Source organism: Macaca fascicularis, chromosome 10, assembly GCF_037993035.2.
Source record: "Macaca fascicularis isolate 582-1 chromosome 10, T2T-MFA8v1.1".
Classification (NCBI taxonomy): Eukaryota; Metazoa; Chordata; class Mammalia; order Primates; family Cercopithecidae; genus Macaca; species Macaca fascicularis.
This window is the reverse complement of record NC_088384.1, coordinates 64,210,267-64,232,024: the sequence shown is the minus strand read 5'-3', so window position 1 is coordinate 64,232,024 and position 21,758 is coordinate 64,210,267. Positions and strand designations below refer to the sequence as shown.

At 49.7% G+C, this 21,758-nt stretch overlaps 1 protein-coding gene across 1 annotated transcript; it reads right to left on the bottom strand.

Annotated features, from left to right (window-relative positions):
- Nucleotides 1-1,389: 1,389 nt before the first annotated feature.
- On the bottom strand, nt 1,390-8,366 carry CD93 (CD93 molecule). Its single transcript, XM_005568189.4, has 2 exons — nt 6,304-8,366; nt 1,390-6,013 (listed from the first exon to the last, which is right to left on the bottom strand). Exons 1-2 carry the CDS (start codon nt 8,232-8,234, stop codon nt 5,989-5,991), a joined length of 1,956 nt encoding a protein of 651 aa, XP_005568246.1. The 5' UTR covers nt 8,235-8,366; the 3' UTR covers nt 1,390-5,988.
- Between the last annotated feature and the right edge of the window lie 13,392 nt (nt 8,367-21,758).

The window sequence follows — 21,758 nt, the reverse complement described above, 5'->3', positions numbered from 1 at the left end:
ATAATTTCCTCTGAAAAGGGGGAGTTAGGAGGCACTCAGAGGATCTGAAGGGTAAACCCATTAGTCATTCTCTTTCTAAGCAACTGTAATGTCAAATATAATTCAGGGAAAGGCTGACTGTGACTTCTCTGGTTTTCAATTTATCATCTCTGCTCTCCGTATCGCCTCTTACTGAATATACACAAGAGTCAGCCGAGAACTTGATAGGCTCACTCAGTGTATGTTCAACCCCATGGAAGGCGCGTAGTACATGTCTGAGTCTCTCATTTTAATCTGCATTTTGTCTGATGACAGCAACACAAATGTACTCTGCATTGTGCAATAGATATGTGTGCAAAATAATTTTTCTTGGCAAATCATTTGTTTGCTAATGATTTACCTAGCATTTAAGAAATTTTAACGAGATAGCAAAAGTCGCCAAGAAAAGTAACCATCACAAGTTGGTGTTTGCTTTCATAGGCTTTTCCTAAATTGAGAAACACTGGCCCCGGGTGTACGAGACAGAAGGATGATAGAACTGTGTGTGCTTGTGGGTGTGTGTCTTATGGATGTGTGTTGTGTGTGTTTGTGGATCCATGTCTCTGTGTCGTGCATGTGTGTGTTTGTGTGTGTGTGTTGGGAGAACAGCCATGGTTATTCATATTGAGGAATAATTTCCAAGTGTATGTTGTGAATGACTAGACTTCTAACAGGATCAGCTGCATTTAACCCTAAATAATGGATATTTATTGCAACTGTCCTGTACCATCAGCATAACAGAGCAGAACCCTTTATTCTTCTTAAGTCCTGTGCTTTTGCCACAGCCTTTTGCACAATCTTAAAGCAGCCTGACTCAGAATTGACCACCATCTGCTGTTCCTGACTTGGAATCACCATGAGATTTGTGTAGCCAAACAACCAGCAATCTGATCTGCCTGTCCAATTAGTTAAATAAACTGAAAGGGCTTTGCTGACAAAGTAGTGATAAATGCTCCAATGATAATTATAGGACAGTATTTTCACATCGCATCCATTGGACATGTTTAATTCTGCGCCAGGCATCACCCATGTAATTTACAAGATGCAGGGAATTAAAGAGTGATGAGGGGACCATGGATGAGTGGATTCAGCTGCCATGGACACTGGGCGCAGTGCAGCCCTCTGTATTCCATGTCCCCAAGGGCAGCACACTGAGGGGCAGGGAACACATTTGCTGAGGTAATGAAGGAGGGCAGAGCCCAGCGCCCCCTGTCGCGTCCAGCAGGTGCAGGTGCAGAAACTCAGCCACAGGGTACCTTCTTTTTAGCAACTCTTTGAAAACGGAGATGGATAAATGTAATGACCTTGAAAGCAAGTTCTGCCAGGTATTTCAAGTTGTCGTGAAATATATTAAAACAAGTTCACAACCAATGTATGTAAGAATTTATTAGGATAGGCACATAACAGAAAGCTCAAAGGACGACAAAGCTGCACCTTCCTAAAGGTTGACCCATGATGGCACTCAAAGCACCATTTTGTTAGAACTTGGAGGAAAAGCTCGATCTCTGAGCCTTCCCTCCTCACAGTCTGGGAAACATGCACAGGATGAAGATAAATCCTGCATAGAAATCTTATAATTTCAGAATTAGTCAAACACATTTAAAATACACACATTTAAAAAAACTTACATTCTCATTTTGCGTTCATGAAGTGATTACTGACATTTACAATCACATCTGACATCACAGAGCAAGGCTTTTCCAGGATCAAATTCAAGTTTAAGTCAAATCTACGCAAAGAACTTCAGCCCAGGGGAATAGTGGGCAAAATCTGCTGAAAAGAACTGCTTGCCACCTTGCAGATAAGAGCGACAGCGCAATAAAGGGATTCCAGAGCTTCTACTTCAAATAGAAGGGCATTTATCTACAAGAACAGACCAAAACACGATTTATTTTTAAAGCCCTTCAGTGAGTATTTGTCTCAGAAATCTATTATGAAAATAGTGTCTTTGATTAGTGAGTATACGGAGAATTCAGATTATCATCCTCCATTTTTGGTTGAGAAAATGCACAAACCATATAGATTTAAGCCATGGGTTTTGCAGCCAAAGTAGGGACAGATGTTTTCTGGGATCATATCTCAGATTCCCATGCTAAAGCTATTGTTCAAGGTGATGGAAATATGTAGGGGGCATTAAACCATTTTGCAGCTGCTAGAAAGCCGTGTTTTCCTGTTTCCCTGATTGAGACAATGGAGAAGCTAAGAGGAGAAAAAATAGGAAAGGCTTTCCTATGTTAGTTTTAAAAAGACAGTGTTATTTTTAATTCAGATTTTTTTTGTCAAATCTCATCTCTGCTCTCCTAGTTTTCACAGAAATATTTATAGGAATAAAGGTTGAAACAAAAGTACCTAATGATCATCTCCATCCATCGAAATATTGCTCAGGGATAAGACCCATGAAGATGGAAAAGACAAAGCAATTTGAAGAGAAAAAAAAATTCTTTCAAACTCAGTTCACCCTGCAAAATGGACACAACACATGCATATAAAGGTTTGACTTTTTGACTCCACTTTTCTGCCTGATTGCGGGGAAGATGACATGAGGCTGGCCCTTCCTGAAGCTTTGCTCCTCCGCCACTGACCAACAGACAGGCCTTGAGGTGGCCTTACAAGGTCGGCAGTGACCACAGCCCACTTCCCCACATCCTTAATCAGAACCTCGTGCAGTTCATCCCCACATTACCCAAACATAACGTCATAGTGCTACACACAGATGTGTTGCATCGTGATGCTGTGGCAATGACGATGATGCTGAAGTGTGGGCCACCGAAGGCAGAGACCAGATGTGGCTGGTCTTGCCTGGAAGCCAAGCTGTTGAGCAGGGGTGGAGTCCCTCTACAGAGGATGCTCACCAAGTTCCTCTTAATGCATTGTCGATAACTGTCCTGCCCTGGTTTTTCTGCCTTCCTCAGATTATCTGTAGGAATTGTCCTCCTGCATCACCCTTCCCAAATGACGAAGAAGAAAGAAAGAGCAGTGACAGCACCTGAAATTCAGGAACGAGTGGGTATGGTGAGCTGCATGTGTGACATGTTCTCTCTTTACATTGTCTGCTTTGAGACATAGGATGAGGGGAGGGAGAGAGTTGGTCCTCAATATATTCAGTTTTTTCCAAGAGTCTCCCAGAATTATTGACCTATTTGGATGACAAGTCTTCATTGCCTTGTTGTCCATCTCCATGTGTAACCTTCCCCCTGTCCCCACGGCCCTGGCTTGTTCTGCTGCTGAACAGGTCACCTGGAGAGAAACACTGTGTCTAGTGAGAAGTCAGCAGGTGGCAGGGTGCACCTCTCCCCACACTATGACCCTTGGATTCCCCACTGTGCCACGCCAGAGCAAGCTTGGGTCCCTCAGGATAAGGATGATTTGTTAATGTCCCCTTGGCTGGTGGGCATTTGTTTACCCACTACTGTAGCCCCAAGAGCCCCCAAACAAGAATTTCCATGCCTCAAAGTAACAGCAAAAATAAACAGGAGAACAAAGCACGTGTTTGAGCCCAGTGGTTTCCATCAGACGCACCTCCTGAGCCATCTGGTTGGGTTGCTGGCTCTTCCCAGCAGTGGGAGTGGTGTGCAAGAGAAAGCACCACCCAGCGGGAGGGGGACCCAGCCCTGCCAGGGGAGGTTTTGAGGAACTGGATTCTTTATTACCCATTTCTCTCCTTGCGGGTTCCACAGAGAGGGTCCGTGTCCTCCCTGTTGTTGAGAATGGGGCTGCATGTTGTCACCTACAGAAAAATTCAGAGACCAGACAATGGGCCTGGGCTGTGAGAGCAATCAGAACGCTGTGGAAATAGGAGGCCTCGTTGGACCCCAGGATTCATACACAGACTGCGTTGGGGCTCTGGGAAGCCAAGGACAGAAATGCCTCCTTCACCCCAAATGATAAGGGCAAGGATTTTCAATGCCCAGAGGGAAAAGTATTGTATTTGCATTTATTTAAGTGCTGATGTTGGTCAGCAGCGCATCCAGCCATGTCTTTAGAATCCTCTGAATGGCCAGACAGAAAGCTGCTCTCCACGCCACAGGCTGCCCAGCTTCACACATCACCTAGAGTCTCGTGGCCAAGGAAGTTTTGCCAAATGGACACAGCCTTTGTCTCCCTTAAGTGTTAAACACCAAAGTTCCAACTGAAAACTGGAGACCATGAGATGACTTTAAAAAGAAGTTCCAAATGCCCCACTGAGCCCCACAAAACCTCCATCTTTCCTTTCACCTCCCCTGCCCCTTGAGTTTTCCATTAAAAACAATCTGAACCATAGCATCTATATTTCAAAACTAGCAAGAGTATTAACTCTAAGGGCCTGCACCTGGTGGTTTTTCAACTGCTCCAGGGTGTCACCTCGGAGACCGATGCATTGCTAAGGCAAAACGAGAAACACCCTTTCTCTGAGGCTTTGGGGCCTTGGAGGGAGACACATTTCCTCTGTCTGTTCTCCTGCACAGTGACAGCAAAAAGCCCACAGGAGACGTGAGGCCTCCCAGAGATACTCAGGTAACTTCTAGTGACTCTGACCATTGGTGACCCCAGGGCTCTGTTCCAGTGCCCCAGGCAGAATGGTGCCGTGTGTGTGTGTGTGTGTGTGTGTGTGTGTGTGTGTGAAAGAGAGAGAGAAGGAGAGTGCACACTATCAACCACATTATCATCATAGGGAGAAATCTTTGCAAATGTGACTTTTAAAATGAGGATATAAATGTAAATGGCTTTGAGCAGTTTTTGCTGATAAAAATGATTTTAGTTAGTCCTCTTCTTCCCTCCTTACCCCCAATTTTAAGGAAAAGAGAGACACAGAACAAAAGTTCCTTAAGCAAACTGCCTGACTAGCTCCCTACTTGGTGTGTGCCCCAGCCACACTTCAGGATTTAAAATCTCAGGATGCTGCATCAACTGTAAACTATGAACTGTGCTAAAATGCTTTAAAAGGACAGCTTTCAAAACACAGTGCATCATCTCCCGTTCACACATCCTTTAGAAAACAGCCCGATGGAAGTTTCCGCCATGGCTTCCTCCGTCTGAGCTCGGAGCACTGGCATTCCCAGCAGCATGAAGTGGAGGCGGGGCCACAAGCAGGGTGTCTGAGGCCTGCCCTGGCTCAAAGACAGGTTGTCCTTGATTTTGTTTCCTTGTTAGTGTGGATCATATCCGTAGTCAAGTGTGTGATAACCTCAGTACATTTAGATGAATTAATTCAAGTATCTTTGAACAAATCCCTGGCCTCTCTCGCCCTAGCCCTGTAGATTATGTGACTTCACAAATACCTGTAACTCACTTCAAGCAACTTTTCTCATACTTTTCAAGCTTCTCTTTGCAAATAAACCCAAGACTATTAGAAATGTAAGAACTAAAGAGGCACTTCCTGCCTCCTTGCCACCTAAGAGGTTAATTGCACTTCTGGACGTTCTGGAGGATGTCAACAATTTCACATTTAGCAAGACTGGGGAAATGCAGGAATGCAAATGTAAAGAAATGTTTCCAGTCCTGAACATGCTCCCTTTGACCAAAAAATCAGATCTTCTTATCTAATTGAATAATTAATTGACTTAGTTTTCATCCCAGGAAGAGAAACAAATCATTTCAATCCTAATCGGCATGAGCAGCCCACCTTTTCCTCTTAGATGGTCGAAGTGAGCAGAGAAGCTATTCAGGGGAGCCCCTTAGCCCCGGCCTCCTCACACCCTGATCCGGAATTGGTCACACTGGAATTTGAAAAGGAAGGGGGAGTAAGAATCATTACAGAGTCACAAAATCTCCACTGCGGCACGCCAACGCACAGCTTCCACTTCAGGAACACCACACACGCGTAGAAAATACCTGCATGTTCCAAGGGAGCTTTAAGGAGAAGGCTTACAATTGTTTGCTAAGATTTCAGTCCAGTCTTTCAGAAAGATGTGGGTCCCCCTTTGGAATGGGGAGTTCAAAGCTCTGAGGATGGTGGCCGGTGATTCTAGTGTCTCTAGGGCCACCTCACTTTCAGCAGTCTGTCCCAGGTGTCGGACTATGGGAAACAAAAGAGACAGTGTTGGAAGCCACGGCGCCCCTGCTACCTGCACGTCTGGAGCTTGGGAGGGAGCCCCAGGTTACCTGCAGCCGCGCTGCAGACGGGCAGCATGCTCTAAGGGAGCCCGTGTGCCTGGCGTCGGGGGAGGTTGAGGGGTCAGCTTCCGGGACCGGGGTGTGTCTGCCCACAGGGAACCTGGGCCTGCTCCTGCTGCCACCTCTTTGTACTGTGGTCAGTGTCCCCCTGCCTGCGCATCCCCTCCCCCAGTCGCTCAGGGCCCCCTTTACCTGTACTGGTTCTCCATTGCCCTGCTCTCTGCTCGCTCTGGAACCCAGGAGTAACTGTCTGCTGCATTCTGGGGCTTCTCCTTCTTCTCCTCCCTCTTCGCTCTCCGCTTGCGATAGACCAGTAGCCCCAGAGCCAGGGCCAGCAGAAGTAGGATGCCCACCACGGTGCCTAGGATGTAGAATAAAAGCAGCTTTTGCCCGTCAGTGCCGTCGTCGTTTTGTGTGGCCACGGAGGAGTCCCCACCTGCAGGCTCCTGGGCACCAGAGGCAGCTGTGGTGTGATGGATGCTGGGCTCCCTCCAGAGGCCTGGGGACCCACTGGGGGCCAGCACCTCAAGTGGGACAGAGGTGATGGGGGCATCAGATGAGAGCAAAGGTCTCCTTGTGGTGGGTGTAGACTTGGGGGTGCCCTCCGGGCCCCTCGTGGGACTGGCTGTTGCAGCGGGAGGCACAGTGCTCCCCTCTCTCTCTCCCTTGTACTCCTCATCGGGGGGCCCAGATGGTGGTCCCAGAGACACAGGCCCCATGGCGCAGGAGACCCCATTGGGGGCCAGCACCCAGCCTGGCAGGCAGCCACAGCGGAAGGACCCTTGTGTGTTGAAGCACAAGCTGTCGCAGAGGGGGCCCCCCGGGCCCACACACTCATCCACGTCCTGGCACTGAGTGCCGTCCTCCCCGGCCAGGACATAGCCCTCCTCGCAGGAACAGTGGAATGAGCCCTCTGTGTTGGTGCAGCCCTGGGCGCAAGGCGAGCGGCCCAGGGCACACTCATCCACATCCTGACAGGCCCCCTCTCCAGGACCGCCCGGCTCATAGCCAACCCAGCATTCGCAGCGGAAGCTCCCAGGGGTGTTGACACACTCCTGGGCACAGGGGGAGTCCTGGCATTCGTCCACGTCCACACAGTCCAGCTGACTCGAGTCCAGCTGGTACCCTTGGGGGCAGCGGCACGTGTAGTTTTTCCCATGGGGTCCCGGGATGCATGTGGCCCCCCCACGACATGGGCTAGAGCTGCAAGGGTTTCGTGAGGCACAGGTCACCAGGTCGTCCAGCAGCCGGAACCCTGGCCGGCAGCCGCAGAGGAAGGAGCCATCCCCGCCTTCAAAGCAGTCCTGGTGGCAGCCCCCATTGTTGAAGTTGCAGCCATACTTGGGGCTGACACAGAGGGGGCCCGAGCTGCCCCAGTCGAACACATCGGGGGCCTTCTCCTTGCATAGGAAATAATGACTCTGACTGTCGTCTTTGTCCCCTTCCCCACAGGCCACATTGGCGGCAGAGGCAAAGGGCACAGCCTCCAAGGAGGAACTGGTGGTCTGGAAGGGGGTGGTGTAGGTCACCTGACCTGGGCCCCCCAGGGCCAGTGGCCGGCACATGCCTTTGAAGCTGAATTTGCACACGAAGCCCTCGATGTTACTTCCGGGGGAGCCTGGGCTCCCACAGGGGCCTTCGGACCACTTCGGGAGGCGCCCGGGAAGGAGCGGCTGGGACAGGTCCAGCAGCAGAGACACACAGCGCTTGGAGATGCACGAGTTCCGGAGCTCCTTGTGCCAGTTAGAGTAAGGCGTGTCCTCCCCGCCGCCCACCCAACTGAAGCCCTTCAGCGGCAGACTGGGGTCCAGGCACTTGCCCTTCTCTCGCTGGAGCCCAATCCAGAACTTGCCCATCCTTGCCGTCAGGGCTGCCTCCCGCCTCAGAAGTTGCGCCAGTACTTGCTGGACGTGCTGGGCCTCCTCCTCGCTCTTCACAGTGGCCAGGTTGCCCCCGTTCTGGAGGCAGAGGTTCTGGGCCTCGGCAGCGCTCAGCTTGCCCCAGTGGGCCGTATAGCAGGCGGTCCCCGCGCAGACCACCGCCTCTGTGTCAGCTCCTGTCCCGGCCCCGAGCTGCCTCAGGAGCAGCAGCAGCAGCAGCAGCAGGCCCACAGAGGTGGCCATCCCGGTCTCCGTGTGCCCCTCGGCAGGAGGCGAGAAGCCCAGCAGCGACAGTAGCTTCTATCTCGGCTCCCAGCTGGGACCCGAAGGGAGCTGAGGGGTGAGCTGCAGCCACTCTGGCCCCGAGAAGGACACAAAGGCTGCGGGCTTTCCACGTCCCCGTGACCCAAGGCGCATCCTGTACTGTTGTACTTCTTATTTCTCACCGGATGCTGGGGCTTCCTGCCATGAATAGTTCTCTGACTCCTGCTGCCTTCATCACGGTGCTGTTGTTCATAAAAGGAGCTAGGCAGCTCTGCCGGGTCCCTGGCTCAGCACTGTGGAAACTCAGCGACGTGGGGAAGACGTTACAGCCTGGAGATACTGCCGGCTTGATTTTGGCTCCATTCTCTTTCTCATGGCATGAGGAGCCTCGGAGGCATGCTATGGAGTGCACAGAGGCTTTGGGGGCTAGGAACTCGAGGAAGCTCCCTTAGTAACCCATAATAAAATTCCACTTTGGTTTGCAAACCATCAAAAAAGAAAAAAAATTCTGAGACTTAAGACGCAAGGCCATGGATGGTTATAATTTTCAGCCTTTTTTAGAAGCAAACTGGACTTTCCTTTTGCCTAGCTCATGTTCTCTGTTGACTTTGGGAGTCTTTTCTCTTTTATCCTCCCATCCTGAACTTTAAATAGACAGACATTTTTTAAATAGGAGCCGGGTCGTGGGAATGTCTGGGTTTTCAACATAATGCCAAGCTCCTTGATAATGTTAATCCAAAATGGGTGAAATTTGGCAGTTTTGGGGGTTTCACAGTGGAAATATTGCATTGTGAGGTGGCAGGGTCACAAAAAGCATCAGAAAGAAAATGAAAATGTGTCCGGCCTTGTGGTGCAGGCCTTGCAGGCTCACGTCCCCTGGCTCAGGATTCCTAGCAAGGGCCGGAAATCTGGGCAGGGAGCGGGAATTCAAGCCCGGGCAGGCCCTCCCGCGACATCGCCACTCGGCAAAAGCCCGGGACTCACAGGGTACTTTTCTTGCAGCCACAGACCTTAGATCATTGGTTGGGATCCCCCAGGAGGGGACCCTGAGACAGGATTTGGGGAAACTAGTTTATGTGGAAGGGGAAGTGAAACAGACAAGGAGGAAGCCAACCCACGATGGCTTGCTGAGAAGGTGACCCTGGGCTGCTGGAGCTGGTGCCGGGTCACTCTGGGGGCCTGAGGGGACCACACCTCAGCGCCATCTCAGCTGAGGGAGGGGCTCAGCTGTTCTCCAAGTCCCCTGTCATTGGTAGCAGGCTTTATCTCTCACTTGGAGAGACTGACTATAAATTCTAGCCCTGTCCAGTGACCACAAGTCTCTCTTACACAAAACTTGTTACTCTGGACAGACACCTTGTGACTCTCATCTGACCCATGTCCAGTTTATTCCTATCAAGACAGCCACTTCCTAAGAGAGCCCTGATGGGAGGAGAGTTGGGTTGGGGCGTGGGTCGGGGGAGACGCAGGAGGCAGCACAAGAAGACACAGGAAGCAACAGAAGCACCGTGTCCCAGGGAGACGGCAGCGCGCCTCACGGGGCCTGCAGAAAGTGGGAGATGTCCGGGTCACGAACGCTCACTTGGGGCGGGGGGGGAGTGAAGGGAGAGAGAGGGACCTGAGACCTAAGCCTTTATTGGGGTCCAGGGCGTTTCCCAAGCGGGTTTCCCATGGGGACTTCTCACTGGTGGGTTTAGAGCAACAAGACATGGGCTCCGTGTGGTCCCTGTGGCTGAGAGGTGGGCATGGCAGCATGTCTGGGAAGTCCCTGTGGGGTGTGGAGTCACTGAGGCTATCAAGTGGGCTGTATCTGCCTGTCCCACAGGGAGGTGGTCACAGGAGGTGAGTGTACAAGGCAGATATTTGGGTTGGCCACAATGAGGGACCGGGAGTGGGTGAATCCCTGGACACCGTGTCAAGGGCGACTAAGCCCTGCTTCTGGTAGGAGAAAGTCCAAATTACATTCAAAATGGATGCAATGCACAATTATAAGAATTCACCACACAGCGGCAACTCTTTGGTGCTCTGCACTGACTGTGAAGGCCCCAGGGGACGCGCCACGGTGGAGAACACAGGGAACACCTGTGAACCTGGCAACAGCAACAACCACAGTGGCCTCCATGGAGATGTTGGGGTGTCCCTGGGCCTGGGAGCTCGCTGGCTCCCTAAGGGACAAGGGGCTATCTCTGACTCCAGCTGGATACCCTCCTAAGAATGTGCCTTAAGTCCCTGCATTTTGGCAAAGATATTTGAGACCCTTTGGGAACTCTCCATAGAAGCCACCGGACCCTCCCTGTGCCCCTTCATCCATCCATCTGTTTGTCCATCCACCCATCAAACATTTGTTGATTAAGACCCTGCTATGCGCTGAGCGAGGCACTAGATTCCAGAAGGGGATCCCTGCCTCTGTGATCCTTGAGGCCTGTTAGAGTGGGACAACTTCGAACAAGTCACAGCACTGATGGCTTTATTTCAGGCAGCACAGGGGAGGGGGGAGGTCATGGTCAATACAGGGGTAGCATCCTGGCTGGGGGAAGGGGAGTTAGGAGAGGCTCCTCTGCAGAAGACAGGCAGTAAAGTCGGAATCTAAAGGAGTTGCAGCTCAGATGTGGAATGGTGTCGGAATGGGGGTATAGCATGTACAGAAGCCCTGGGGACAGGGAGTGAGTGAAGGGCCGGGAGACCAAGGCCCAGGCAGTAGGAGGGAGGATTCAGGGGAAGATGGAGCCTGTGAACCCCAGTGATGAAGGCTTGGGGCTTCGTCCAGTGGTCCCAAGCAGGGGGTGGGGATCCCTCAGCAGGTGGCCACAGGTTTCCAGGCCAGATGACAACCACCTGGACTAGGCTGGCCCCCAGATTACAGAAGGAAGATTGAAGAGCTGTGGAGGGTCCAGGTCAGATGTTCTCGGGGCTGGGCCGAGGTGGGGGGAAGGGCACTGGGCACGCAGAAGGATTGCATGGCTCCTGCTTGTGCTGTGGGGAGATGGGGTCGTGGAAGGCTGTGTCCGCTGGAGGTACCTGGCTCTGAGAACATGGGGGACTGCCTCCTGGGGCTCAGGATCTCCCAGCCCCCTGTCCTTGTGACCTGCCTCCTCGGGACGCTGAGTGTGCCGCCAGAGCTGGGTGAGTAGACAGCTGTGAGGGGTCCAGGGAAGGCTGGTGTCCCTGGCTTCTGGACAACATAGCTGGCCATGCATTTGAGCTTGGCAAGGGTCAATCTTGTTCTCTGCCTGGGAAAAGCTGCATTTCTAAGGGTTTATTTTCATGCAGGTAACTTCTTAACATTCTGCAAAATGGATCCTGCAGCCTTGGCATCCACTCATAGCAGGAAGCCTTTCTCATGGTCTAGGTCCCTGTTTGTGCAGCTCAGAGGTGGATTCCTCAGGGGTAGATTGTGATCTGCAGCATTCCCTCACATTCTACTTAGTTGGTGCTTAAGGATATGGGCTAAATGAGTGACTTTCAGCATGTCAGCCACTCTGACCCCCAGATCTTTGTCAAGATATCTTCTTTAGCTGTAAGTTATTCATCTTCCATGTGGGAACTTTCAAACCAATTACTATTCACTTAGCCAAGTGATGACATCTTAAAGAAGAAAATGAACTAGCAAGACATATACTCTTTTTTTATCCATCAACCTTGGAAGTATTTGTAAAGCACCAACAGTGAGAAAGGCCATGTAAAATGCAGAACTGCCTTGCCCTGGGGGTCCTTGAATTTTATTTTATTATTTTCAGTAACTTGGTTAACTCAGCCCCACTTCTCATCTATAAATGCAGAGGTGGGAACAGGGCCTCTGGAAACTTTCTTGCTCTAACATTAATAAAAGTGAAATCATGCTTAACTCTCCCCTCTGGAATTAGGGAGAAAGCAAGTTGGGAAGAGAGTGGACGCTGAGACCGTTGCTGAGCCCTAGACATGCTGCACATGTAAGCAAGCCTCTGTCTAAACTGCACACACACAGTTTCATCCCAAGTTGACCCGCTGACTGCCAAGACACAGGGCAAGTTTTCTGTTCCTTCTCCCCCACATCTGACTTCCACTCTGTCCCTTCACCCTTTGGCTGCTGCCTGCTGGGCCCAGGTGGGTTAATTCACCCGGGACACTTACAGCTGGGTTCTCTAGCTCCAGCCCCGCCCTTCTGTGTCCGCTCCCACCTATAGGTGATGCTCCTTAGAGGCGGTACAGGGGATTCTTAGAGGCTGAGGGCATGATGCTTCAAACTCAGGGGAAGAGGAAGAGCTTGCTTTTCCTGGGAGGGATTTGGTGGAGTTTTACAAAGAATTTAAGGTAGTCTGAATGCAAACTTTGAGGGAATTCTGTACCTCACATACTAAATTCCCCATGGATGGTGATTTATCCCATTTTATTTAGAGAGCAGATTATACCAAACCTCTCCAAGGACTGATACTTAAAACAGCAGGAATCAGCAGAAGGAGATTGAAAGAGTTTTTCTCGGCAGATCTTTGGACGGAAGCCACGTTAGGTGTTCTAGAACCATGGCGAGCCTAACAGCATGACATGTACCCTGAGCAAAAGGTTCCACATCCTCTCTGTGTATTCTGCAGTCTTTGTGAGTACTCTGGGCTTTCTTTTTGAATTGCCTTAAAAATTTACTTTACATGATGCTGGAATGGAATGTTCTGATCTCAAATATGGGGACAGTTTAATCTCAATTATTTGGGAGCAGACTAGTTGGTTTGTGGATCATTCAGGCATCTGGCCTCTCTTTTTCCTTTTATTCTTTTTAACTAAAAATTGAATTAAAAAGGGAAACAAAGCACATTGCGTATTTCCTGGCACAACACGGTATATGTTAGACTCACAGTGAGCAACAGTGGCACAGAGATGGTGAAGGGAATGAAACAGAACTGGAGTCACTGCCACCTGTCATTCTATGAGACCACTTAGGGATTTTGTGTCCGAAGTTTAAAATAGAAACAGAGTGAAAACTATGAGACCTGATGTTTTTGCTTGTCAGTACAAATTTTAGTTCATACATGAGGTGCTTAACAGAATTTGAATAACATTTTTGTAAAATTGAAATTTGTCCTCTATTAATCATTTGCTTTAAAACTTAAAAAACTAGAAAAATCATGAATATTGATTATGACATGATGGTTTCTGAAAGTCATTGTGTTGTACAGAGGTGAGAGGTGCTACAAGGTTCACTCTGGGCACCAAGATGCCAGGATTGCTGCAGGCAACGCCACTTGAGGACACTGTCTCCCCTCGGGGGAGGCTCATCGATTGACAGTCTGTCCTGCATTGAGAGGGTTAGAGGCTGGGGGGCAGTAGCTCATGCCTGTAATCCCAGCTGTTTGGGAGGCCAAGGTGGGTGGATCACTGGAGCTCAGGAGTTCGAGACCCCATCTCCCCATCTCCACAAACGAACGAACGAAAGAAAGAAAGAAAGAAAGAAAGAAAGAAAGAAAGAAAGAAAGAGAAAGAGAAAGAAGGAAAGAAGGAAAGAAAGAAAGAAAAAAGAAAGAAAGAAAGAAAGAAAGAAAGAAAGAAAGAAAGAAAGAAAGAAAGAAAGAAAGAAAGAAAGAAAGAAAGAAAGAAGAAATTAGTGGACTGTGGTGGCGTGTGCCTGTAGTCCTAGCTACTCAGGAGACTGAGGTAGGAAGAGGATTACTTGAACCAGGGAGGCAGAGGTTACAGTGATCATGCCATTGCACTCCAGCCTGGGTGACGGAGCCAGACCGTGTCTCAAAAAAAAAAAAAAAAAAAAAAGAGAGAGAAAGGATAGAACCTGTCTGCACTGGGTTACAGTCCCACTCTGTGACTTACAAGCTGTGTGACTAAGGTCACAACTGAACCACTCTGTCCACTGTTATGTGGTACGATTATCTGGAACTCCACATCCTCAGCTGTCTCCACCTCTCACAGGGCTTTGTGAGGACTAAGAGAGTGCATACCTAAAAGAAGCAGCTCAGGAAAGCACCCGGCAGGAACAGTGAATTCCTATCACACCAGGAGACTGTGGCCTGAGACCACCTGGACTCTACTCCTGCAACTGGAAGTAGGGCCTCAGCCAGTTGCTGGCTTCGGGATTGGGACCAACACTTTCACTTCTTGGGGCCTTGGTTTCTTAGTTTACAAAACAGGGAGGGTAAGAGTCAGGATGCCACTGTCCTGTCAGTGGCATTAAATTAAATGAGGTCCTAGTGGTAAGTGCTTCCTGCAAGGGCTGGCACGTGGCCGCCATCAGTGGACAAAAGTCATGTCGTTCTGATTGCAATGACCAGAGAAGAGACAGAGCCCACACCCCCAGGGCCCATCCCTGCCAAAGCAAAAATGAAAAGGAGCAAAACCTCCCTTATGTTTGCTGGAGACACGGAGCTTGTATTTTTCAAAAACTTCCCTGGCTTTAGAGTCTTTGTTTGGATCCTAGGCTGGGTAAACATTCTTCCTAGAGTGTTATTGATTTTTTCACATTTAGTAAATAGTCTTCTGACATAATTAATCGTGTACCATATTTACAGAAAACTTGGCTGGGCTGAATGTTGTTTTTAAGGTTAACTTGTGCTCACCTCTTGACACTGGCCGTGATAAGCAAAGGCTACTCACCGGCTCACCAGCTTTTGGAACGAGATAGATCATGGAGGGAAACAGAGTTTTCAGCAGGATCGGTTCACACATTTAATCTCCAGGGACGGCTCTGAGCATGAAATACAAGTCTCTAAATTATGTTCACAAGGCCGGTGTGGATGATTTCAGGTTCCATTTGACATTAACAACATCCTCGGTGATTCCAGTAAGTTGTCGTCATAGTTTAGCCATATTTAGACAATATAATTTGGAAGAGATAAAATTGATTAACTTAGCCTAACATGCCAAGATTTAATTATTCATAAAAATGAGAATGATGACATTACAGTTGTTTGAAAAGAAGCCATTTAAGTTGAATAGATAAGCCTGCTTTTCTGAGAAAATTTAGTTTCCTTTGGGAAGCTGACTGGGGAATTCTGAAGATTCTTGAGAAGTATATACTAGAACTAGAAAGGAAAACCTCACAAGCACTGGTGGAGAACTTTCCAGTGCTGGGTGTATTTAGGACCACACCCAGGCACCCTTGGGATGAGGGTTTTAAACCAGCGAGACTGCCCAGAAGCAGGAGGAAGCACTCGGTCTCAGCCCAGTCTCCCGAGGCCAGGACTGCTGCCTTTGCCTTGCCGGGTCTCAGTGGGCATCCCCCAGCTCCACTGACTTAGCACAAAATGGGAATAATAACCCCCATATTCTGTAGTTTTGACCACTAGTCAAAATGTGCCACCTACTAGCCATGTGCCCCTGGGCAAACACTGTTCCTCTCTGGGCTTCAGTTTCCTTACATGTAAATGGTGTCACATCCACAGAGGCACAAGGATTAAATGAGATGACTCAGTAAAGCACTTTGCATAGTAAATGGTAAGTCCATGGTTCCATGATTAGTGGTATGAATATAGTCTCACGTTTACCGAATAACAGTTCTAATGATTACGGTTATTATTTTTGCCCTAATTGATTCTCTGGCAAGGAAGTCACCAGGAACACTCCAGAAGGAAGAAATGTCTAGCATGTCCTAGGTCCCCACACCCTTCCAAAGACCCAGAGATGAAGCAATGCTGGATAGACCCCACCTGCACACAGAGAGGAAATGCTGCTGGAGAGATGTCATCAGAGGAGAGAGACAGTGGCCCTAATCCCAGAAACCAGGCAACATGTGTAGGGCTCAGGGTGGCGTGTGTGTGTTTTCACGCCCAGCACCAGGACCTGAGCCCTGAGAGCTTTCCCTACCTGCCATGGGATCCTGGTATCGAGGTGTTGCCCGAAGGTTTCAGCACCATGTGGTCAATTGGTCATGCATCTTTATGCCAATCCGTCACCCTGCTGCTGGCGTCCTAGAGCCATTCAGGTTGGTCTGAGGCATTCAGGGCTTGCCAGCTCCCAGTGGGCACAAGGCAGCTTCCTTGTAAGAGCACTTCCCAGCTTTGATGACCTAACGCTCCTTCCTGGGGTGCAGGACACAGCAGGTGCACTCACTCCGTAACCCTCACTCAAATATGCCAGTCTGTGGGCTCATATGCCTTGACCTCCAAAGCACAGACATGCCAACTGGGCATGAGCTGGGCCCCCTTTGGAGGGGAGCCAGAAGCATTCAGAGCCATCAGCAAAGCACAGGGTCTCCCTCTCTGCAGGGGGCTGTCTGTGGAGCTCCCTGTGTGCCTGGATGGTAGGATTCAGTCGCTCCACAGAAACCTGGAAATCCCCCTGTTGTCCTGAAGTGTCCGAAGCCAAGTCCTGTGTTTTAGACATAGAGACCCTCTGAACTCTCTTCTCACTGCTGGCGCATGCTCTGTGGCTTCAGCTGAGTAATTCAATTCTGCAGGGCCCTTAGTCATCCGTCGGTGAGAGCCAGTCCGGGCAGAGAAGGAGAGGAGCAGGGCTAGCTAAGAATGCAACCCATGATGCCACCCCGATTATGGTGTTTCCTCACTGGATACGTGGATGAAGAGTGTTCGGGTTTTGATAGCTCATAAAGAATGAGCTGACAGAATTGGGTTTGATTCAGTCATTTTGAAATAAGCAAAGCTGCTTTTTGATATCCTTTTTGTTGAAAATGACAAATAGCTTGCCTTTGTGTAAACCTGCCTTGTTTCTCAGTCTAGATGTCTCTATTTCTTAGGAAGTGGGGGGACCAGCAGGAGGGGAGGAACATGACTATGTCATGGCCCCAGCAGCCAGAGAGTGCCCCGAAGTAGGTGCTGGCTGTGACATCGGGTCCCCGTGCACTAAAATAGTGGGGAGCAAGGAGCATGGGTAGGGCACATGCCCCATCTGGCCCTGGTGAAATGACAAAGAAGAGCCCTTCCTAGTTAGGCATTCAAATCATGACTGGATCCCCCAAGACACGAAGGTGTGGTTGATATCTCCATGCCAGATCCTAGCACGGAAAGCTGTTCACCCAATGAGCGTCCATCCACACCCCCACTTCTGGCCTGTTCCACTGATGAAGGTGCCCGTGTGTGTATCTGTCTGCCCATAGTGGGGTTTTTTCACCTGGTTTTATTTTACCAGTGGCTGCATTTCATCATCCAGCTTCATTTCGCATAGAAGTTCTGCATGTTGTCTGGTTTTCCTCTGAAACTATGAATCACACTCTCCACGCCCTGCTTTTCTCCAGCACTGTAAGGAAAGCACCCCTCCGTGCGGGACACATTCCTATCTACTGCCCCGAGAGCCCTGGTTCATCTCGTCCCTCCATTCCAGTTCCTTCTGGAAGATAAAAGTTGGAAAGTGACCTGAGCCCAGTGTGGGAGAACAGGCAGTGGTCTTCAAGTCCTCCGCTGTAACATCTGGTGTCTCCCAAGCTGGATGCTGTGTCTGGTCATTGGAGAAAGTAAAGGCAAAGCCTCAGGACAGCTTCCAGATACCAGTGTCTTCATCCAGACAAGGTCAGCTGCTAACTCCCAGGTTGGGGTCTGGCTCTTCATCATTTAGTATTACACCCACACAGTGTTTTAAATATTTCAGTGAATTGTGCATATCTAAGACGTGAGATTTTACAGAAAGATTTCTATTTCTGGCTTTTCTAAAAAACATCAAAGTGTCTTGCCATGCTGGCCCCCAGCCCAACATGGCAATCAGCGGTTGCATTAGCTTCCTCGTTAGTGCCACCAGGCTGGTTCCGGCAGCCCTGGGAGCCTCAACATCACTAAATTCCTATCAACACCATAACCCATACATCTTCTATCGAAAGTCATGACAGCTACTCAAATGAAAGTTAACCAGGATCTATCCAGGATTCTCCCTATATCGAGTTTCTCCAACCTGCGACCCAAGGGCCCATGCGGCCCAAGATGGCTTTGAATGCAGCCCAACACAGGTTCATAAACTTTCTCAAAACATTATGAGTTTTTTTTTAGCTTATCAGCTATCATTAGTGTTAGTGTATCTTATGTGTGGCCCAAGATAATTCTTCTCCCAGTGTGACCAAGGGAAGTCAAAAGATTGGACATTTCTGTTCTTTATAAAGTGGGAAGGGTCCTTCTAATTACAGCATCTTGTGAATTCTTGAAGACTCTCCAACTGTTACTCTCCCTTATTCTTCTTAAGACCAGCTCCACTGTTCATCTGTTGCTAGTAAGGGTTGGGATGTGCTGGGAGACTCCCCTATTCAAGGGGCAACCCTGACAGGTCTGGTCAATGATGGCATTTCTGTCCCCAGCCAACACCTGGCTCAGGAGGGACACGTGACACAGACTGGCCCATGTGGCATAAGGGAAAGTTCCAGGTGCTTCTGGGAAAGTCTCCCTTGCTCTTAAACAGAGACTGGAGAAATGGCCATCCTGTCCTCTGAGTGGTCTTCTGAGGGGTGGTGTGCAAAGCTGCTGTGGTCAGGACAAGCTGGCTCAGAAAGGTGGCAAAAAGAGGGCAGGAGCTGGGGTCCCCAAAAGCCTCCTGGAACTGTGGGATTCACCAGTCCTGAAATGATCCCACCTGAGACTTCTTATATGAAATTATTCGCATTCTTAATTGTTTGAGCAGTTATACTTTGGTTGTTACTTGCAGCTAAAAGCATTTTCTCCAGACTTCTGAGTCCTAAAAATTTCATTCTTTGACACAAGAGCTGGTCCAGAGGCCTTGAAGACCCTCTCAGGCCTGCAGAGCTTTGGTCTGTTTGCTGAATCAGATTCATTTCTACATAACAGTTCTAGGGGCCAAACTCTGCTCTCCCACACCCCCACCCACTCATCTTGGAAGACAGAAGAGTCTTCTAGCTGAGCTGTTTCTGGTGAAAGAGTCGCCTTCCTTCCTGGGCGCTGATACTGAGGGAGGCAGCTACGTGGCTACTTCCACCTGCAGATATTCCAGGTGGTGGCTCAGAACGGCTGACAGCCACACCTGGGGAAGACTGGCCTTTTTCTTTGTCTGCTTGTTCATACTCCAACAGCCAGCACCGTACCTTGGGGTCCAGTGAGGTGAGGAGCAGTAGATGGCATGGCCAGGGTGAGGCAGACACGCTGGAGCTGTCAGGAAACCTGGCATCTACACCCATGCACTGGCACCCTCACCTTCCTTTCCCGTGGGAACAAAGTGGGTAGCAAAAAGCAGGGTGAGATACTCGGTCATTTCAGGCTCCAACTTGCAGAAGCCGTTTCAGACCCACAAGGGGAGGAGGCTGCATCTCTTGCCTACTCAGGATAAAACGTGACTCTGCCACATCATACAGAGATAGTCCCGCATGGTTTCCTAAGAAATGCAAAGCCAGAATGCCCAGGGCTTACCAGCATTTTACCTGAGTAAGTCACCAAGTGAGCATGCTTTCTGTTATCTTCGGGAGCAATTTCAGTGTGTTTTAATAATTTATCTCTGAGCCAAAAAATTATAACTGAAAATGATGACCACTTTCAGGAGTTGGGTTGCCACACTGTAAAATCAATTCATTGCACAGAAGATAATAAAACACATTTCCATTCAACTCAGCCTCAAGTGATGGGCAGTTGGAGGGGATGCAGAACCAGTAGTATTAGGTGCAGTAGTATTAGGAAACTGCACAACTCGTATATCAAATAAAAGCATCAAGGATGTGGGTGACAGCTGGAAAGCAGTCCTGCTCTGATTGAGGGTTACTGTCGAAATCTCCCTGTAATAAAGCAACCTGATTCCTAAAGAAACAGATACAGTAGGCAGTTCACTCAAACTAATGCCCTCCTTAGCCCAGGGAAGGGGAGGTCAGCCACAGGACAGGTCCAGCCTCAGCTTTGCCAGAGCCTTGCACGGGTCCAGGAGCCACCAACCTCCAGGCCAGCACAGCCCAGTTCTCTCCTCCTGCTGCAGCCAGGCTCTCAGCACTGTGCATTCACCCCCACTGCTTTCCATCTCCCCACTTCTTCATTCATGTCTGTCCTTTCTGCCTCTCTGGTGTCTCGGAGCTGCTTTCATGTCAGCCTCCTCTGACCTCCGCAGGCCAACAACATGGGCCCCATCAGTCCTCTGCTCCCTGACCCTCAGGCATCCCTCCTGGAAGTGTCCAGTGTGTGGGTACCAGGTGGTCTACATTCCCTGGGCCGCTTTCCTGCTCTGGCCTCCTTAGGGTTCCTTCCTGGGCCCCATCTCTCTCCTGCCCCACTCACCCCTGCATAGTCGCATCCACTCCCCACACGTCTCCTACTGCCCCATCTCGCAGTTTCATGGATATGCCTATCCACATCAGGCCCGTCCTTTCAGCTCCCAGTCCGAGCACCCAGCTGCCCGCTGTTTCCCAGGACATCTCAGAGTCACCAACCCAAAATATTCTCACTTCCTCCCCCAGTCCACCATCCATCCACTGATCCACGGCGTGCAGGCAGCATCCTTTCTCCTACCTTCCCAGCCTCTAGGGATGATCTGGCACCAAGCCCTGGGCCAGTCCTCTTTCTCCCTGCCCATGCCCCACCTCTACCATGTCTCACATGGGTGGGCACAGCACTGGTGTCCTGACAAGCCCCTGGCTCCAGCCTCATCCCCTATGCTCCATGCTGTAAGGTGAGATCATGTTGAAAGAGAAGCCTAATCGTTTCTTTCCCCACAAGCACATGTACCACAGTGAAATGCTGCTGGGGCTTGCCATTGATCTTAGGATAAAAATCAGATTTGTTTTGAGACAGAGTCTCACTCTGTTGCTCAGGCTGGAGTGAGTGGTGTGATCTTGGCTCATTGCAACCTCCACCTCCTGGGTTCAAGCAATTCTCCTGCCTCAGCCTCCCAAGTAGCTGAGATTACAGGCATGGACTACCATGCCTGGCTAATTTTTTCTGTTTTTAGTAGAGATGACGTTTCACCATATTGATCAGGCTGGTCTCAAACTCCTGACCTCAAATGATCCGTCTGCCTCAGCCTCCCAAAATACTGGGATTACAGACGTGAGCCACTGAGCTAGGCCAAAAATCAGATTTCTAACACAGCCCTGTTAGGCCTGAGACTTTGATCCTTCCTATTTTCTTTTGTCTTTTCTTTTTTTTTTTTTTTTTTTTCTGTTTTTGAGGTGGAGTACCACTCTGTCGCCAGGTTGGAGTGCAGTGACACGAACTCAGTTCACTGCAACCTCCACCTCCCAAGTTCAAGCAATTCTCCTGCCTCAGCCTCCCGAGTAGCTGGGACTACAAGCACATGCCACCAAGCCCAGCTAATTTTTGTATTTTTAGTAGAGACGAGGTTTCACCATGTTAGCCAAGATGGTCTTGATGTCTTGACCTTCTGATCGCCAACCTCAGTCTTCCAAAGTGCTGGGATTATAGGCGTGAGCCACCATGCCCAGCCGGTCCTTCCTATTTTCATGTCCACATTCCCCAGCCACAGTTCTGTGGGCCACCCCGTCCTTCTACAAGGCCAACACACACACACACACACACACACTTGTGAACATGCATGTAGACTAGGTGACTATGAACTCTTTTAACTGCATTAGGCATTGGGGAGCTTTGCCCATCTCCCCACTGTAGATCCAGCCTCCTGGGTATGTACTCTAGCTGCAAA